The following is a 20197-nucleotide window of genomic DNA, read 5'->3' on the forward strand; positions in this document are numbered from 1 at the left end:
GAGCCTTGTCACCCACCTCGCAGGCTTGAGTTTGGCTGCAGCCCCCTGCTTGGTGACCAGGTGGCCGCCGTGCCCCATTGTCTGCTCCGTGTGTCCCCAAACCCTTCCAGGGCTGTCCCTGATGTCCCCCATTCACGCATGATCTTTGCCTTTGGCTGCAGAAGGAGAAGCTCTCGGCCCAGGCCTCTCTGAAGCGCCACACGTCCCTAACCGACCTCAGCCTTACCAGGGACGAGCAGGAGATCGAGTTCCTGAGACTGCAGGTGCTGGAGCAGCAGCACGTCATCGACGACCTCTCGCTGGTACGTCCCCCCTGGCAGGGCGACACAGGTGACACGTGGCATCAGGAGTGGGCGTCTGGGATGAGGCAGCGCAGCATTAGGAACCCCCGCCTCACTAAGATGTACACTTTCCCCCCTTACTTCCGCCGCAAAGCAGCCTCGACTGCTTTAAATCCTATCGCTGCTACCTGGGAACGGTTTCCATGGTGACATGCCTAAGAAGCAGTGCTCATCTCGTGACTGAGTCTGCGGCCTCTGCTGAGTGGGCATGCTCTGTCTCTGCAAAGCCTTCGAATGCCTCTTAATTTCATTTTAGTTTTCAGGTTGGTGGTTGGAAACTGAGCTTGGGCCTGCACACCCGACCTTGTGATCAGGCCATAACTTGAGGGCTCCCTAAGGCTGTGTGCGCTCCATGAGCCCTGGGGTTCAGTGGGCCCACTCGGGCGGCTGAGGTGCTCTCTCCTGGCTGTGGCACACCTGCAGGGAGCCAAGGCTGGGTCTGAGAGGCACAGTGTGCTCTGCCTGTCGCGGAAGCCTGTGGTTGCTCCCGTCACGTTCACGGGGCTTTAAACAGTAGGAGAGCTGGTGACTGGAATTCTGGGAAAGGCCTTGACCGTAACCGTCAGCTCACTGGGCCTGTCTCCTCAGCCTCTTTCAGTCTTTCGACTTCCCTCCCTCCCCTCCTCTCTTCTTCCCCTCTTTCCCTGTCTCCTCCTTTCCTTTCCTCCTTCCCGCGGTCCTACTTTCTTTTCCTCCCCCTTTCCTTCTCTTCTTCCTTCTATCCTTCCTTCCACCTATACATTTAGCCATCCATCTCTGCCTCATTACAAACAAACTTGATGCAGCTTAGGATGGAAAAACGTACCCAGAAGTGATGATGAAGTCAAATGAGGGATAGTAAAAGCACACTGAGCCTAGGGAAACAGAGACAACCTTGGTCAGGATCCGGAAGGGTGGAGCCTAAGCCTGGAGCTCCGCGCCCGCCTGCTGTGCTGCAGGGGGAGCAGAAGGCGGTCAGAAACGGGGAGAGCATCCCCGGTCTTCAGGGCACGGTGCACCTGCGGCCCCTCCCGCTCCTGCTCCGGGAGCCTTTCCTGCCCCCAGAGGCCACCAGGCGCCTGACCCCCACACTTTCATTCCTGTCTTAGAGCAGTGCTGCAGTCGGGTTCTGACCCCATACATCAGAGGAGGAAACGGTAGAAAATCAAGCTGTTCCCCGGCTGGGTGGCAGCTCTGGGGGTTTGAGCCCAGCTCCATCCAAGTGAAAAGCTGCAGGTGTCCCCACTCCACTGCTGGCGTGGGTTGTTGGCCAAGGCCAGGGAGCCAGGGTGCGATCCCCCCTGCTCGGTGACCCCAGAGAAGAAGCCAGGCTTGGACCTGACCACCAGGCACCAGCAGAGCCGGGTCTGTTTCGAGAGCAGGACCTGCGTACACGGCGAGGCCCTGCAGCTCTCAGTGGTGACAGGCAGTGTCGCCTGAGTGCACAGAACTGGCCAGCCTGTGCTGGGGGACACAGGAAGCCGTGGTGCTGCCGTGGTCTTCGGGAGCCCGCTGCTTGCTTGCTGTGACCGGAGCAGGCTGTGTTTCCTTGCAGGAGAGAGAACGGCTGTTGCGCTCCAAGAGGCATCGAGGGAAAAGCCTGAAGCCTCCCAAGGTGAGCCTGGTGGGGCCCTGCCCTGTCCTGGGGCCGCGTCACGGATCGCAGGGCTGGCCAGCGGGAGAGCGGGGTGCACGCCATCCACAGAGGGACCTGCTGTTGCCGCCTCCTAGAGCAGCATAAGCTGGCTGTATAATGTGACCCACTTATGGTAATTTATTCATGGAGAACTTACTGATGGAATTCTGTGCTTAGGCCTCCGGGTGTAGTCACCGGAAATGAAAACCGTAAGTACTCAGACCTTCTGAGGGATTTAAAGGACACTCAGGCTTGGTTTATACCTTCTAATATCCAGTTCTGAAAACTCGGGGGCTTTGTGCCTTTTCTTAGAATAATGCCGGAGCGTGCGCCTCTTGTAAAATGTAGTTCTGTCATCTGACAGTGATGACATCTGAACGTGTGGTGGGGCGAGCGGAGCTGGGCCTGGGAAGCCCAGACGCCCACACTGCAGAGACAGAAGCGACTGCAAAAGAAGGGCGTGGTTGGCATTCACCCTAGAAACCCGAACTTCACGTCCACAGAGACCCGGACCCTGTGACCTTTTATGGGGCCGCGTGCCCTGCCCGTGTCATGTTCTGACAGGGGTGCGGTTACAGCCAAACGTGTCTTAGGGGAGCAGAGCAGCCGAGCAGGTGTGGTGTGAACGGCCAACACACATGGCCTTGCGTAGGGTGACAGCAGGGAGTGGAGGGGACTGTGCCAAACTGGCCCAGCACCCTGGCTGATATGAGAAGTGGGACCAGGTTAGGTGTGGTGGTGCATGCCTATAATCCCAGCACTCTAGGAGGCTGAGGCAGGAAGATCACAAGTATAATCCCAGCCTGCATGATTTAGCACCTTAGTGAGACCCTGTTTCAAAAAAAAAATTAAATTCAATTGGAAAAGCTTGGCTTGTAGCTCCCTATAGAGGCCCTGGGTTCAACCTCTGGTACTGAAAAAGGAAAAGAAGGTGGCCCAGGCAGTGTCAGACAGCCCAGAAGTGTGAATCCTCTTTTTTTTTTTTTTTGGTACCAGAAATCAAACTCAGGACCTTGCGCTTGCCAAGCAGGTGCTTATGCCACTGAGCTACATCCCCGGCCCAAAGTGTGAATCCTTATACTTTGGTTTCCTAGGGCTACCAGACTTGTGCAAACCTCCTATTGTCTCCCTAGTGTGAGAAGCTGAAGGAATAAATATGTTTCCTAGGGCTGTCTTAACAGAGTGCTACAAAATGGGCCACTCGGGACAGTAGAGATGTGTTATTTCAATTGCAGAGGCCGGAAGTCTGAAGTGAGGTTTTGGCAGGGCTGTGCTCCCCACCCTAGGGGATTCTGTCACCTTTTCCCAGCCATCCTGGACCTCCCTTGCCTTGGGTCTGCATCACTCCGATCTCTGCCTTTGTCCTCCTGCGTCTTCCCCGTGGGTCTCTGTGTCTTCCATGGCTACCTTCTAGAAGGTCATTAGGCAGATTGGATCGGGCGCCCACCCTCCTTGAGTGTGACCTCCTGTCAGTTTAGTGATTACATCTGCAGGGACCTTGTTTCCCATAAGGTCACAGCCTGCAGCGTGAGGGTTAGGACTTCTCCATACCTTCTTTGGAGGACACAGCTCAGTCTGCGGCACCTTACTAAGGACTTTAAACATTGTGCAGAGATCTACAGTACTGGAGGCCAAATACAGTATACATTTGTGGGACAAGTCAAGTGCACCCGGGAGCCAGACGTGGCCCACAGGCTGCGCACCCTGGGGTCGATGCTGCTGAAATGGGTCTTCTGGGCGTGTTGGCTTTCCTAGCTGTGTCCTGGAAACGCGGGTGAGTTTGTACCCCATCTAATCTGATCCCCACAGCCACCCTGTGAGGTTGATACTGATTTTCCCATTTCACAGTTCAAGAGGAACCTTGCAGGTGTAGAATACAGAAACAGCTCAGAGAGAAACAGTAGATGGCCAGGGCCGAGGTCCAAACTCCAGTGTGGGGCCCACAGCCAAGCGTTCGCCACCCGGCCAGCTTGACCGAGGTGTAACTCTGCACACTGGTCCTAGAAGCTCCGAAGCAGGAAGTCGTTTGGGCAGAGCTTGTTTATGCCCCAACATGCACTTTTCATACGGAAACAATAGATCCAGCTTTCAGAAGAGCTGGGGAATAAAAAGTGCGTTGGCCTTTGAATGTGTTCCTCCAGCTGTGACAGTGGAATACCCCTCTGTGCCCTGGACTGCCCCTGGACATTATCTGCAAGCCTTATCCCCGTCCTGCGTGGTCACCACACATAGAAGTGCTTACTGCTGTGTGATCCGTTGAGCAGACGGGCCATAAATTTGCCTGCCACCCTCAGCTGTGCGTTTGCTTCCAGCTCCTTGGGGTCACGAGTAATGCGGCAATAAATGTGCTCCTGCCTGCCTTTCCGGGCCAGTCCCATTTTATTCCCCGATGCTGAACACTTCATTCAGTGGCTATGCAATTATTTAGTTACCCTTTTCCCTACTGTTGGACTTTCTGCTTCTATAAATGTCACCAGAGCAAAAGCCTTTTGTGTAGAGAGCTGTGTCCACAGGCTGGATGTTCCCACAGATGGGTTCCCTGGGGTCGGGATGTAGAGCCCGTGGTGAAAGGCTTTGACTGGGACACGCGCGCCCCCTGCTGCTGTACGGAAGAGTTGCACCATTTTGTGCTGCTGCCTGCGTTGTATAGTTCCATTTTCTCCGTGGCGCAGATGCTAAAATCTAAAGGGTCTGTAGTGTGTCCCGTTGACGAGATGTGTTTGGCGTTATACACCCCGTAAGTCTCCTGGGTGGAGTTTTCGGGAAACCCATCGTTGAGCTATGACTTTATTTTTCAAATTTATGCAGGAAGTGAATCCTTAGTCCAAAATTCAAAAGTTTTTCAGCACTAACATAATGCTCAGAAGGTTTGGATTTTGGATTTTTGGGTTTCTGGGTTATGGGTGCTCACTTGGTAAAATCTATGCAAATACTCTAAAATCTGGGAAACTGAGATTTGAGTCCCAAGCATTTCCGATAAGGGATACTTGAGCCCTGCAGTGAAAAAGTTTCTTTGTTCCCCGTTTTCCTGACTTCTGAGTGTAGTGACTGGCAGGGAATTTACACAGGGTTTGCACACCTGTGGGAGGCGGGGGCGGGGCCGCAGGCGGGGGCGGGGCCGGGGCTGCCTTCCCGCCCTCCCTGGCCTGTTCACCGCCCAGCGCAGCGCAGGTGTCCCCAGAGAGCCGCTGGACAGAGAAACGCACTGCTTTCCCGAGAACGCACCGCGTGAACCGGGAGGTCACCTGGGGGAGGCAGTCCCACACCGCTGGAAGGCCAGTCCGGGGCTCTGCACCGCACCCCCGCAAGCAGCTCCCCAAGCAGCTCCCCTGGCCTGGGCCCCCCGGCCGCCTTCCTTTCCTCTTTTTCCCAAGGCTCAGCGCAGCGCTGTTTCCCTGCCTTGCTCCTGCTAAGCCGGCGTTGTGCAGGGTCTGAGGGAGGGGGCCTTGGAGTCACCGCGCCGTGGGCACGCGTGTTAGTCTCCCAGGGCTGTTCCCACTTTCCGTCCCCCTCCACCCGCCGCAGCGTTCCGCATTTCCTTCTCCGCGCTCGGGGCTCCCTCGAACATCCGTGAGGGTGTGAGTGCCCTGCTCCTCCCCTCGCACATCCGTGAGGGTGTGAGTGCCCTGCTCCTCCCCTGACCGCTGCCTCAGCCCCTCCAGGATCGGCTCGTTCCCAGCGAGGCAGTGAGCTGGATGTACCGCATCTTCCACCACCCGTATCTACATCTGCTTCCTCTGGGGCTCGGTACCAGGACGAGCGGAGCGGGTGCAGTGGGCAGATGGCCCCGTGATGGTGGGGGAGGGGGGAGCTGCATGGCGGCTGTGTTCGCCTGTGCCCAGGAGCAGGGCTGGAGCTCAGCACCGGGGCTGGGCCTGGGCCCCCTGACTGGCTCAGGAGACGCAGAGGCTGTCCCAGACTTCCCGCCTCCTCTGAGCTGGCCCTGGGTGGGAAGCTGGACACCGCGGGCTCTGTGGCAGAAGCCGAGGAGCTGCGGCTCTTGGCCCTTCCCGACCCCCATCTCTCAGACCACTCTGCCTGGGTACAGCAGGGTTGCTGGGTGACGGGGCGCAGGGCCTTTTGGCCTGGGTGGGAGTCTAAGCGGGTCTAGGAGCCAGCCCAGCAGGACCCGGCCGCTGTCGTGTGCCTCGGTGTTTACTAGGCTGATGGACACCTTGTCTTGGCGTTTTGCAAGCATCCAGGGGTGGAAGTCGGCCTTTAGGGTTATCCCAGAGCCCAGTGTTTGGCAGATGACTTGATTTCCAGGATTCACTCTTCCTCCCCCATTAGCTGACATTTTTTTCTTTTGCCTGGTGTCAAAAACTCAAAGTCATTTAAAGGAAGAAAGGAATTTAGGTAATTGAGGTGTCTAGGCATGGCCAGCTTCAGGTGTGGCTGGACTCAGGTGCTCACTGCTGCGGGGAACCTGCCTGTCAGCTCTGTTCTCCTCCAAGCTGGCCTCTGTCGCTAGTAGAGGCTCCTGAGAAGTGACCCGAAGCGGCTCCAGCTGTGTCGGTGTGCACTCTAACTGCCTAGCCATCCGTGCAGGGGTGGGGTATCTCTCTGGATCCAGCAGAAGCCCAGGCCTGGTGTGCCTGGGCTGGAGGGCACCTCAGAGGGAAGCAGGATGCCAAGGGCTTGTGGCACCGAACAGGAAAGGAGGGTGAGCCCCACTGCCTGTAGGATGGACGCCTCAGAGAGAAGAGGACATCAGGTAGTGTTGACGTTGGAGTGTATCTGGGCCTTCAGCAGTGTTCCTTCTTCCCTAAATCGACTGTTACTGGGGGGGGGGTGCATATACATGTGTATGTGTGTGTGTGTGTGTGTGTGTGTGTGTGTGTAGTCCTGGGGATTGAACCCAGGCCTTGAGCATAATGGGAAAGCACTCTGCCACTGAGCTACACCCTCAGCTATCTTTTTGTTTTTGAAACAGGGTCTTGATAAACTGCCCAGGCTGGCCTCAGAGCTGTGTCCTTCTGCCTCAGCCTCCTGAGTACCTAGGACTGTGGGCCTAGGCCACCATGCCCAGCTGACGGTTGTCTTATTGTGGCTGTGGGTGGCTGTCAGAGTGTAGATGCTTTACCCTTTTATTTAAGGGCTGGCCACCTTTTCTGATGCTGTGTGCGAGGCCTAGCAGAGCCTGTCCCCTAAACGCAGGAGCGCAGGACTCTCCTGGGCTCCTCTGGGCGGAGGAAGCTCGGACTTGGGTCTGGCTTGAGAGGTGCAGCTTCCCCTGGACAGCAGCTTGTGTGTGGCTGCATAGATGGTAGTGAATCCTGCAGAAACGATGGCCAGGGAGCCAGTGAATGAAGCACGGGGTCAGGCTGTGGTCGGCAGGGGCCCTTCCCAGCATCCAGTGAGCAGGCGTCTCCCTGCCGGGGCTCACCCCTTGTTGCCATGGCTGCTGCTGTCCCTGGGGCCCGCAGCTGTCCAGGGACCTGGAGCCTGTGCTGTGGTGTTGACAACAGCTCTGGGCTCGGAGGCTCAGCCCCTGGAGGAAAGACCCCAGGGAGAGGCTGGCAGGGCAGCTGTCCCCTGTGACGCGCGCGCTCCGGGCTGGCCTGGAAACCGCCTCCTCGCCAGCCTCGGCGGCGTCACCAGCATCTGGGACCTGCTGGCCGGCTGCACCTCCTTTCTGCCGAGGCTGTGTCTTCCCAGTGTCCTGTGTCCAAGCCTCAGCAGCCTGAGGACCCGAGGGCAGCCTCGGGGAGCGTGGGGCAGGCAGGCTGGGGACAGGAGGAGGCTTTGGGGGAAGATCCACGTTGTCCTGGGACCAGAGAGGGCTTGAGATGGACCTGGAGCCCGGGGCTTGCTGCTGAGCTGCCGCGGCCACCCCACCCCATGGCGTACATCCTCTTCGTGCTCTACTTCTCCTTCTTCCTCTGCCTGTGCGCCCTGGTGTGCCTCTACTTCTCGGGCTGCCAGGAGATGACCTACAGGCATGAAGGTAGGCGGCCGGTGGCTGTGGGGGCTGGGCTGTGATGTCCCTCCTGTGACCCAACGCCACACATGGGCACTGTGCACTCTGAGTGTCCAGGGACAGGCGGGGCTTCCTTTGCAGGCATTTGTGCCCAAACTGCATTTTAAACACACTCCAGTGTGTTTGTAAAAAGAACTCAGCCAGGCAAGACTTGGGCCTTTTGCACTGAGCTACAGCCCCAGCCTGTTTTTGTTTCTTACTTTGAGACAGTCTCACTAGGTTGCTAAGTTGCTCAGGCAGGGCTTAAACCTGGGAACCTCCTGCCTCAGCCTCCCTTTTTGCATAGTAGATGTGCTCAGAATGAGCAAATGATGGGGATCCGTGCTTCACGGTGTCATGGGAAATGCCCACGGAGGTTTAGGATAATCCAGATGCAGAAATTTGGTGTCTCTCTGCTCTGTGTCTTTGCAAAGCCCAGTCTGTTCCAGGGATGCGAGGAACGGCATCGTCGGGGTGGTTCTCCGGGTGGCTCTCCTCCGCCCTCGGAGCAGGTGTGGGTTCTCTCCTGCAGACTGGGAGAAAGCAGTGTGGAACAGGTTGCATCGTCTTTAAAGGAGGCAGCACCGTGTCCACTTTCAACACCAGGCAGTCTCGTTTCACATCGCTGAAGCCAGGGCAGATGAGTTACGTCGCTTCCCTCTCGCCCTGCTGGAGCCCGCAGAGGAGACACACAGGCCCTGTCTGTGTGGCACAGGAGCTGGGCTCCCACTTCTCTCTCTGCCGAGAAAATCCCAGGGACCGTGGGGCCGGGTCCCCCTGGCACTGCAGGGCGCAGGGCACTGCCTATGTGCGTGTCGGGTTTCACCTGTGAGCCAGTTCCGGCCGCCCTCGGGACAGCCCGGTGCTTTGGTCTTGGTCTCGGAGCAGCGTGCCCTTACGGCTCTCCGGGGGTCTGACTCAGACGCTGACAAGCGCGGCTCTGCTCCAGGCCCAGGGCGTGGCGGTAGTGAGCGTCTGGCGCTGGGCTTGGCAGCGAGGACGGCACCAGCAGCGCCCTGAGGCTTCGGTCGCAGCAATGAGCAGTCGTGAGTCTCCAGGACGGTCTGTGATGCTGGCCGTGGGTGGTCGCTGCCTGGCACCGAGGCGTCCTGGTTGTTTGCAAGTGGGTGACCCAAGGATGCCTCCTGGGTCCCTTGGGGTGGGATAGGGCCCTGCCTGCATCGCCACCACCGCTGGTAGGCATGGAAGCAAATAGATGTCCCCAGAGGCCTGGCAGTTAGCGGTGTTATGAGAAGTAAGGTCAACTGCTGCCCAGAAAAAGGAGGAACCTGGAGCTGAGAACCAGTGGGGTGCAGGCCTGGTAAGGACGTGGTGCGCTCGCTCCTGGGCATGAGCCTGGTCAGTGCCGTGGGGGCTCCATGGGAGCCTTTCCCTGCCCTCGTGCTGCCCCTGTTGGCCCACATTCCCCTCTGTGGAGCCAGACGTCTATTGTGTCCACTCAGAGTGTCCCCGAGTGCCGGACCGCTCCACGGGAACCAGCCCCCTCTGTGCTCACAGGGAGGTGGGGCTCCGCTCCACTGCTAGGAAGGGAGCTGGGGTGCATCTCAACTTGCCTAAGATCAGTGGCCCCTGAGCCCGGCCCGGCCCCCTGGGCTGTGCCCCCTCCTTCCCACCTGGCACTCACTAAGCCAACAGCCACGCTGGGGGATGGCCTTGTGGCCCAGGTCCCGGCCAAGCCCCCTGCCCGGGGTGCAGTGACGGCGGGAGTCCTCGTCCTGTTCCTAACGTCCTGCGCGTTGCCTCTTACAGAAGCATGTTGTGGAGACATTTTTTGGATTTGATGAGGAGTCTGTGGACTCGGAGACGTTGTCGGAGACATCCTACAACACAGACAGGACCGACAGGACCCCGGCCACCCCCGAGGAGGACCTGGACGACGTAAGCGGACAGCGGCCTGTGCCGGCGCCCCCATGTCACTTGTCAGGCTGCTGCCTGGGAGCTCAGCCTGTCTCGGCTCCCTGCAGCGTTGAAGCTGCAGCCCTCAGGAGGGTGGTGCCCGCTGACATGGGTGAACCTTCCACGACTGGCAGCGGGTGGGCAGGGGGCCTCCTTACCTGCACTGAGTTTAGCAAGGACAACATCCGTGCCGCCCTGGTGTGCCTGCCATCTGCAGCTCTTCCACCCTGGCCCCAGCCCGCAGGCATTCTCACACACTCACATGTGCACACATACACACACCCACACACGTATGCGCGCGCGCGCGCGCGCACACACACACACACACACGCACACACACGCACACCTAGTGGAAGCGGCATCATGGCCTTTTTGAGTACAAAGATGAAGCACCGTGGGAGCAGAAAACCCAAGCTGTGCCGGGCAGAGCGAGGCGAGGAGAACCGTGGAAAGCCCTGCCACCGCTGCGGGTCACCGCTGTCCCCCTCCCGACCACCGGTGCCACAGTGGTCACACCCCCGGTGGGGCTGAGCGGTGTCCCCAGTGGCCCAGAACACTTCCTGCTCTCTGTCCTCCCCACCCGCTGCTGAACTCCCCCAGGAGCACAGCATAACACCCCGAAGATTTCTGAATCTTCAGTGACACTAGAGGTCACACCCGGTGACTTTCCTAAACTCCAGACTTCATACATACAGACCTTCCCCTTCCCGCCCACCCAGCCTGTGTCTGCCTGGCTGCTGTCCCCTCCCTGGCTCTTCTGCCTCTCTCTCTCTTGCAACCCCTCACGGCCTTAAGCCCGGGCAGGGCCCTGGGTGAGGCAGGGGTGGCTGTATCAGCCGGCTGTCCTGTCAGTGGGACACAGCACCCAACCCACCACTGTACAGGAGGGGAGGCTTACCTCGCAGGTTCTGGAGGTTCAGTCCATGGTCAGCCGGCTCCAAGGCAGGAACATCGTGGTGGAAGAGTGTGGAGGAGCAAAGCTAAGTTCATGGTGCTCGTGGGGCAGACCAGGGGAACAGTGCCAGAGAGGAGGGGGTCGGGGGCCAGATACAGACCCACCCGGACACACCCAGAATGTGTTTTACTAACCCTCTAGGCGGCTCCCAGCCTATCAAGTTGACATTTAGGCTTAACAGTGGTAAGTGGCCATGCCAGGAGCAGTTGGACCTCAGAGTGGTGCTCACCAGCTGGAGCAGGTGGCCGCTGTGGCCTCTCATGAAACCTCCCTGGGCTCTCACAAGCTCTGTGCCAGGGCCACTCCCTGCCACTTCCTAGCTGGGGGGTGGGCATTGCGACTCCAGGCACTCCCGCCCCAGGACCCCGAGAGCTGCCTCCCATAGACTCGGGGTTGGGGTCTTTTCCCCCTGCTTAATGGCCTCTTAGAATGACAGGCTGGCTTCCTGCGTGAATCCAGTAGGCCTCAGGAAAGCCTGGCACATGCTGTGGGCACTGCCACATCTGTCCCCAGGGATGGCCTCTTCTTTGCTGTGCCACTCCGTGTCAAAACCCCAGGAGACTCATGTCACCTCTCCAGGTGGTCCCCTTGACGCTCCTTCTCACATGGGGAGGAAGACACTGTCCTCCCTGCCAGCCCACTGGCCTCACCCTCATGGTACAAGGAGGGGCTTTGGTCGTGCCAGAGACACTGTGGTACGCTGTGCCTCCTGCCCGAGTTCTGGACAGGGCATTTTTCCCACCCGGACTCCTATTTTGACGTCTTCTTACGCGAATCTGAATGGGATCAGCCAGACACGGGCTTTTTGATCTGCCTTTCTTTCCAGCCAAAGATGGGTAATGGGCTTCTTTTAGCACTAAAATGTGCGGCTCTGCCTGTTCCCTTCCCACGGCCTTCTGGGGGCATCACACGCATGTGTGTCCTGCCTCTCAGGCTCCCTTCTGCGGGCATTTGCCTGGTTTCGGTTCTGCACATCTGAGGCGGTGCTCCGATGCTCCAGCAGAATTTGCGTCTTTGCGTGCTTGTGCGTCCCCGCTGAGGAGAAATGCCTGGGCGTGGCTCACAGGCTAACCCTCACGCTGGAGTCGGGTGGCTCCGTGGTCCCCTCCCCTTTCTCCCTGCTTCCCTGTGACTTGGTGATTCCCGGGGGTCGGGGGCTCCTGGGAAGGGTGCTGATGGCAAAGGCGTCTTCTCACTACTTCCTGGCGGTGACCGGCTTGCTAAGAGCTTGTAGGCGGCAGTTGTGACGGTTGTGACACGTGGATGTGAGTGTGTCTGGGCTGACCCGGGCGCCCAAAGCCACATCTCATCACAGGTTGATGGTTTTCCTTCTCTGTTACATTAAGACCGCAACCAGAGAAGAGGCCGACCTGAGGTTCTGCCAGCTGACCCGGGAGTACCAGGCCCTGCAGCGGGCCTATGCCCTGCTTCAGGAGCAGGTCGGGGGGACGCTGGACGCCGAGAGGGAGGCCCGGGTGAGTGCCCGGCCCTTGCGGCCGCTGGGGCAGAAGCGGGTGGTGCCTGTCCTTTGGGGGTGGCCTGTTGCGTTCCCTGGCTCTGGCACCTGGAGGGGTTCTGGGGTGACTGACAGAGCGCTCATGGCAGGTCTCTGTCCTCACACTGCTCTGGAACTGTCTTCATCCTTGGGGACAGCGGGGGGGCCCCCGGCACCTGGAGTTGCCTGCTGTCTGTCACCCGGGCGAGAGACGGTGCTTTTAGGGCCTCAACTCCGGTTGGAGCCACAGGCTCGGCCAACCCAGTGGGCAGCGCACGCCCTCCTCTCCTGCAGTCTGAGGACCCCAGGCTTCCCTGAGCATCAGTGATGGGGACAGCCAGGTCCCCTTGGTCCCGGCCACCAGTTCCTGCGCTGGGCTGTGCTCCGCCTTCCAGAAACTTCCTCCCAGGCCCCGCTCTCCCCGCTGGAGTCACACAGACCAGGACCTGCTCCCCCCTCAGAGAGCACACCCTGGGCCAGCACTGTCTAATTCCCACACTTGGCCTGGAGGTGGGAGGAGTCAGCCCCGCCTTCTAAGCAAGGAAACCGAGCCTGTGCGTGGCCCCTAAGAGGCTTGAGAACACCGCCCGGCAGGGTTCAAGGGTCCCAGAGGGTTGCGTTGGAGCTGGGTGTTGTCTGTGGGTCCTCTCATAGGAGGCTGAGGCGGGAGGAGCGGCCGCTCCAGAGCAGGCTGGGGAGTGAGGGGATAGGGAGTGTGGGGGTCTGGGGCACTGGGGCGGTCGAGCCCTGTGGAGGGGAGCAGGATGAAGGGGACAGAAGGCGGGGCCAGGAGGCCTGTACCACGGCAGAAAGCTCCGTCCGCCTCCTGCAGGTCAGAGCCGCGGGTAGCTGGGCTTCGTTGTGCTGCATTGTTTGGTTTTTATTGTCACCTGCTCACTCGCATTTAGTCCAGAGATTTCCCAGAGAAACGCAGGCTTTCCAGAAAGATCAGGTCACACAGCCGCCCCAGGCTTCCTGTTCCCCGTGCAGCGTTCGGCTGCGGCCGAGTGCCAGTGGCCCTGTTTGCCCTGGGCTCGGTTGGCGTCCCAGGCTTACATGACTTGCTTGGTGCTTAAGGCATTTTGGTTTTCAGCCCTTGCTGGGGTGACAAAAGACCCGAGCAGGCAGCTAAGCGTGCAGGAAGGCACTTGACAGTTTGGTGATCGCTGAGTGGCAAACGCTGACCATGGGGCAGCTGGGGTTGGCATGCTGAGGTTCTGGTTTCTGGCTCACTCATCCCCTGGAAGCAACCGGGGTCCTCTCTGGGCCTCCGTGTACTTGTGTGAAGCCGAGGGAGTTGGAACCGGACGCTCTTGTGACCTCTTGGTTCCTCACAGTTTTAGGTCAGCAGCTACTACATGACCTCAGTGCCGTGTTCGAGGCCAGGTCTGGGCACGGACCATCCCCGGGGTTCACCAGTGTGTGCCCAGGCGACCTGCTCACTTCCGGGTCCTTTCTATTCCAGACCCGGGAGCAGCTGCAGGCAGATCTGCTGAGGTGTCAGGCCAAAATCGAGGACTTGGAGAAGTTGCTGGCTGAGAAGGGACAGGTGAGCAGGCATGGTCACGTGCTCTGTGAATCTTTGTGCTCCTGTCCCCGTGGTGGTGTCGCTGGCTCACCTGGGGCAAGGGGATGCCGTTCTGTGGAGCCGGACGCGGTGCTCCAGGGGTGATGGGGAAAAACATGAGCGGAACCAGGCAACAGCCTGTCACTGAGTGTCTGAGAGCCAGAGCGTGTGGTGGAGGTCTAGTTTGGCCTTTTCTTCCTTTGTTTACCAACTGCCTGAAAATAAGAGAGAATTTCAAAAGCAAAGTGGTGCCCACAACCTTTTCTGACTTGACCCTGGAAAAACTGCCATTTCCCAACTCCTGTGACTAACAGAGTGATTGCAGAGGCCACACCGCAGGTCACATAGTGTCAGGAGATCCCAGGCCTGCGCATCCCAGGGGAGGTCGCCTTGGGGTCCTGGGCTCTGGGTGCAGTGGGCCTGGCCCTGGAGAGGTAGCTCCTGGACCCGGCCCTGTCCCCGGACCAGGGTGACAGTGGGGCAGCTCACCGGCAGCGGAACCAGCCCGGAGGCCGTGTCGTGCCCTGCTGTGTGTCAGAATAGCTCTGTCATGGCAGCAGACAGCCAGGACCTCTCAGTGGCTGCGTTGGTTTATTTCCTGCTGGCACGCCTGTGTCCATAGGCTGAGGGCCATCTGCTGGTCCTTAGAGGCCACCACCCAGAGCCCTGTTCCACCTGGAGAGCAGCACCAAGCTGTCCCTGCCTTGGCATCATTCACTGGGCACACTGCCTCCCGGGTGCCGGGAGTACGCGTGGGCAGGAGGAGGGATCCACACCCACGGCAGGTACACAGACGCAGCTCTGTGCCCCGGGGAAGCTGAAAGCAGCTGGGGCCGTCCTGGGCCTTCCGTGTGCCTGGGACCGGATGCTCGGTCGGGACTTGGCTCTCGAGGATCCAGGTGTGGGCCGGCCTTGAGGGTGGGACTCTGCCGGAGGAGCAGCGTCTGTGAGCCGGACGCCGAGCAGACACAGCGCCTGTGGAGCTGAGTGAGCGGAGGAAGGTGCCCTGCACACCTGTGCTCCACTTTCTTGGGCTTTAAGGCCAAGAGAGAGGATGAGGTCACACAGCCACCGACCTCCTGCGACCTTTTCACGGGCGGCGAGCTTTCTCACTTCGAGTATGTCACTGGTCACCTTCGCTCCCGCGAGGGTGAACACACTCAGTGCTTTCCTGCAGGATTCCACGTGGGTGGAAGAGAAGCAGCTGCTCATCAGAACAAACCAAGACCTGCTGGAGAAGGTATGTCACCCTGCAGAGCCATGGCAGCAAGGCTCCGTGTGAGGCCTGCCCCAGGCCCTCGGCATAGTCTGGGCCCAGAGCCGAGGGCCCGGAGGCTGAAACAGGAGGAGAGGTGCCTGGCCTGCTTCTCTCCTTTACCTGGGCCTGCAGAGCTGTGGCAACTGTCCCGAGTGCCCTGAGGAAGTGGGAAGGCTGGCCGTCCCCGGCAGTGCACTTCAGGCCACCTCTGTCATTGCTTTGGGATTCCAGGGCCCCCTTAGGTAGGAGACACCTAAGGCAGTCCCTTGAGCCACCGTAGCCGGACTAGCTGGGAGCTGAGCCTCCATCCTGCCCTCTGGCCACAGGCCTTTCCAGAGGTTTCCATGGGGGTCCATACTGGGGGGCAATTGAATGTGTCAGGATAAAAGATAGTGGCTTCTTTTCTTGTTGGTATAGAGTTCAGTCCTTTATGTATTTATTTTTGAGACAGAGGCTTGCTGTGTAGTTCAGGCTGGTCTTGGGCTCATGGCAGTCCTCCTGCCTCAGCCTCCTGCGTGCTGGGATTACAGGCATACACCACCACACTCGGCCAGTCCTTTTTAAAATTAATTATGAGTTGCAGGATTAGGGTGCTTCAGCCCTGCCCATTTGGGTTGCTCCGTACCCCCACTCTCTGGGTCCTGGCACTCCTCCTCATGTGATTTGGGTGTCTGTGGACCCTTCTCTCATGGGCATTCCTCAAGAGGGGGCCACACACTGGATTGGGCTCCGCTGTGGAGTTTCCCTGAATCCCAGAACTGGATGAGCCAGTCCCTGTCCCCTTGGGAGCAGTGCTGGTCTGTCCCAGCCCTGCTGCTGGCCGGCTGTGTGGCTACGGCTGGCTCTTGGCCTCGCTTTGCTCGGGGCCCTCGGGCAGGACTGGTCATGGTCCTGAGGCAGCCTTGTGGGTCAGGAGAGCTTTAGCACCCTCGACCTTGCTTGCCGAGCTCTGGGAGCCCATTTGTCAATGTCCGCTGGGTTTGGGACCAGCCCAGAAGAGGGTGCTTCTGTGGTCCTCCCTCTGACCGGAAGGAGGGCAGTGGTGAGCCCGTCGGGAAGTTCAGAGGACACCCGACACCCTCGCCTTGCCCGCCTTCTGAGTGAGCCCTCGCTGCACTGGGCCGTGGTGCAGCTGTCACCTTCCCTGGGCAGAAACCAAGTCATGTGTCATGCAGTGGAGGCAGCCATGCTGGGATCTCACTTGCTTCCCGGACCGGCCTGTGCTGTCCTTGTCGTACAGCTGTGCAGGGCTTGAGAGACCCGAGCCGTAGCCTGCTGGGCCCTGCCCGGGTAGACTGGCCTGGGGTTGGGCTGGAGGGACCCTGGGCAGGCTTTGGGAGAAGCAGCACCTTATCCCACACTCCTCCCCCCACGGTGACCTCAGCAGGGGCTGGATGGCTGTGTACCTTGTTTGCTCATCATCCATTCGTTCAGCAAATGCATAAGAAGCATCCGGTCCCCCAGCCAGGCTTCCTGCAGTGGAGGTGAAGCCAGCCCGGCCTGTGTACTTTTCTTTCCCACAGCGTCTGCTGAGCCTTTGCAGCAAGCCCCACTCTTCCGGCCCGCCCCCTGGTGGCCAGGTCCCTGTCCCCAAGCCACCTGCTGAGGCGGCCCCTGGTCGGGGATCCAGGTGCAAGATAGCAGCCGCCACCACCCGTTAACGCCCAGCTGTCTCTGCTCTAGATTTACAGGCTGGAGATGGAAGAGAACCAGCTGAAGAGTGAAATGCAAGACGCGAAGGATCAGAACGAGCTGTTAGAATTCAGAGTGCTAGAACTCGAAGTAAGAGACTCTATCTGTTGTAAGCTCTCAAACGGAGCAGACATTCTCTTTGAGCCCAAATTGAAATTCGTGTAAAGCTCCCTGCCGTTTCCAAGCATGTGTGAAGGGACGCGTTATCGTTTCTCTCCTTTCTTTCTTCCTCTTCTTTTTCTCCTTCTTCTTTTTTATAATCTGTATGTTCAGAATAATTTCACTGCCTTAACGTGTTTGGGGAGGATGCTCGCCGAAGTCTATGGACCTGTACCAGAGCTAATATATTTATTGCCTACGGCTTGTTTTGCACTTAATAAAATAATTTGTTTTTGCAATATTTTGCCTTTTTTATTTGTGTTTCATTTCCATAACTACTTCTTCCCTGCATGCGTAGTCACCGGGTCTGCGTTCCGCAAACCCAGACAGAAGCACTGTTGCAGTCGATAACACACCTTTTTCAGTACCTTGCATGTAGCAGTTCTCACCTTTTGAAGTTGAGAGCCCTACCCAGCCGGCTCTTGACCTTCTAATGTGTTTAGTGCCAGTTTGGGCCCCTTGTCTATTTGCTAAGGGACACACAAGGTAAGTAGAGTCAGGGGAGAAGGACGTGTTTGCACAGGCAGTTAAGAAAACTTAGTTACTTTATGCAAACTTTTATCCAGTAAATGTGGGCCGGGGCACTGCAGCAGTTTGGGTTGAAGAAATTAGCCTCTGGGATTCAGACTGCAACTGCGAACTCCCGGGTGGGAGGGATGGAACCCTGTCCAGGAACTTCCTGGAACTCCCGCAGTGCACCAAGGGGACAGGGAGAATGAATGTTCATGGTTTTATTGCTCCCTCCTGCAGTATTGCCTTGGTGTGTTACTGCATTGCCTGCGCTCATGGTACCTCACAATCCCCTTTCGTTTCCATTTAAAAGTCATCAGCATCTTCAGTATCACCTGAGTTTGTGCCGGGCGTCCCCAAGCTCTGGCGGCGACGTGTCTCTGCTGCTCTCCGCTGACACCTTGCATGTGTGACCCCCCCGTCCGAGTGAGCGCCTTCACAGTGTCTGTGGCTTTTCTGATTTTGTTTTTCTTCCTGCTTGAGTTTAAAACTTCTGTCTGCATTACAACTCACTGCCCGAACCTTGTCCTGTTGCCAGGGACCGGGCCGAGAATCTCCCAGCACCAAGGGGTACTGTGTGGCTCACTGCCCACTTGACCTGAGTGTTTCATTCATGATTCTGAAGCGCGAGGTCTGGGTTAATACCTCTGCTGCTGTGAGCAGGACTCCCACAAGTCACTGTCCGGGGACACTGCTTGCTTTACTAGAAGTTTCTTAAATGTCTCCACTGGCCTTCAGAGCCATTGGAAACCAGATTTCTGACTTCTGTTCTTATAAAATTTGAGCTGCTCTGCTCATCTTCTCTATGAGACTCCATTTAAATATGTATCACTGGTGGAAGGGTGTCTAGGGTTGTTATTGGCTCATGAGTCTTTGACTCCTGGGGGCTGGGGCTTCCTGGAAGTCATGGAGTTAGCAGTCCCTCCTCATTCCTTCAGCGCCCCCTGCCTGCAAGAGCAGCGTACGTGACTTGCCGTCTAACTCATGCTCATCCTGTTACTTCCTGTGGTTGAATTATTCGAGCCCATTGGCCTATAGCCAGATTGCACCAGCCTCACCCAAAGCAAGTTATTTTTAATCATAGTTTAATCCAATCAAAGCAATTGATTTCAAGTACAATTTGAAAGAATCTTCCCTGCCGGCCCATCATGACCCCTGCCAGTGCTGAAGCGTAAAGCAGGAACCACATTTGAGACCAGGGTTCTGTCTTGCCAGTATGCTATGCCCTTGTAAGCCATTCAGCTCCTCCCGGCCTTTTTAGGGCCTTGTCACCTGGTGTATGATTCATAAATGCTTCTTCCAGGAAAATACTCCCTCCCTAAGATGCGACAATAAATCTGAGGGAGGGATAGAGTCATCGTTGGTTCTGTTTGTGTGGTTCAAGGAGAATTGTGAGCAGAGCCAACTGCTTTTGTGGAAAGAAAGTGAAGACAGGAGCTGGGCCTGGCTCTGCTGCTCCCGCACAGGGGACCTCGGGCTTGGCGTCCTTGAGCTTCTTTGTCTACAAAGAGAGAGCGGAGCTGCCTGCTTCCTTAGATTGCATGAGGGTTAAATGGAATAGCCATGTGCCTGGCACGGAGTGACGCACCACACCTGTGGCTTTTGAAACGTAGCACCATTATTCTTAGCACAGCTGTAATCCTGGGACGCCTTGGGCTTTCACCTTGCAACAGGCAGACTCCTGAGGCCCTGTTCACTGCTTCCTCCTAGCTGAGTAGGTAAGAAGTAAACCGATGCCTGAAAGGGCCCTCTCTGTGGACAGGCCTGAAGACGCTGTATCCACGGACAAGGATCGTGCGGTCCGAGCATACGCTGTGTGATTGTTAAGCTTTTGCCACCTGGAGCGCGTTGGTTTTTGCTGATAATGGGAAAATGGCAAGTGGTAAATAATCCAGTGAAGTTCTGTCTTTAAACCGAATCTTTTCCCCAGGAGAGAGAGCGGAGGTCGCCAGCCTTTAACCTCCAAATCACCACCTTTCCCGAGAACAACAGCAGCGCCCTCCAGCTGTTCTGTCACCAGGAAGGAGTGAAGGTAGCGTGCGTGGGGGGGCCTCTGCTGAGCCCACGGCAAGGGATCTCCGAGTGCACGGCTCTGGGGTCAAGGGGGATTGTGTCCCCGGGACAGGGATGGCATTGGATGTACGAGATGCCCATTGAAAGTCATAGTTCATTTTGTAAAAGGCCACCCAGGGTCCCCTCTGTTTATCCATATTGAGAGCAGCAAGCTAAATGCAGCTGCAGTCTGGCTGCTTGGGTCTGGCCTGAGTCCCTCAGAACCTCAGTTCCCGGCTCTGAAACCCACATGGCAGCCGCTCTATATGAAGCCTGGGTGGCCATGCCATTGGCTGATGAAAAGAGGCAAAGTGCTTAGCGCAGTGCCTGGCTGACAGGAAGTGCTGTGCAGGAGGCTGAGGTTGCCGTAAGGCCCAGTGTTTGCCCTGGGCCTGGGGCCCTGCTAGGTCCTGTGGGCTGCATCCTCCAGACCCACCCCAGGCCTTTCCAGGGTGCGAGACTCTGCCTTCTCCCTCCAAGGAGCAGTGGAGCGTGGAGCTCCGCCCTCTACAGGTGTGTGGAGGCCTCTAGGAACTGGTGTGCATGGTCGTTTAGCTCACACAAACATGAACGTTGGAAATCTCTTCCAGGATGTGAATATTTCTGAACTTATGAAGAAATTAGATATCCTTGGCGATAACGGGGTAACTATGAGCGATCGGTTTCTGGTTTCGTGT

The 20197-nt window shown here is 57.8% G+C and overlaps 1 protein-coding gene across 3 annotated transcripts in view; it reads left to right on the forward strand.

Annotated features, from left to right (window-relative positions):
* Positions 1-20197, forward strand: part of Jakmip1 (janus kinase and microtubule interacting protein 1) — a 101532-nt gene that overhangs the window by 79795 nt on the left and 1540 nt on the right. The window contains exons 7-15 of one of the 3 annotated variants that reach the window (XM_013506850.1): positions 162-302; positions 1876-1935; positions 9686-9814; positions 12134-12262; positions 13748-13831; positions 15027-15089; positions 16791-16889; positions 19399-19500; positions 20111-20164. In XM_013506850.1, the coding sequence (XP_013362304.1) occupies positions 162-302; positions 1876-1935; positions 9686-9814; positions 12134-12262; positions 13748-13831; positions 15027-15089; positions 16791-16889; positions 19399-19500; positions 20111-20164 (861 nt within the window). Of the gene's footprint in view, positions 1-161; positions 303-1875; positions 1936-9685; positions 9815-12133; positions 12263-13747; positions 13832-15026; positions 15090-16790; positions 17200-19398; positions 19812-20110; positions 20165-20197 lie in introns of those variants that run through there. The other 2 variants (XM_013506849.1, XM_013506851.1) reach the window with 2 other exon arrangements.

Source organism: Chinchilla lanigera, unplaced genomic scaffold (genome assembly GCF_000276665.1).
Source record: "Chinchilla lanigera isolate Chin_1 unplaced genomic scaffold, ChiLan1.0 scaffold00113, whole genome shotgun sequence".
Taxonomy (NCBI): Eukaryota; Metazoa; Chordata; class Mammalia; order Rodentia; family Chinchillidae; genus Chinchilla; species Chinchilla lanigera.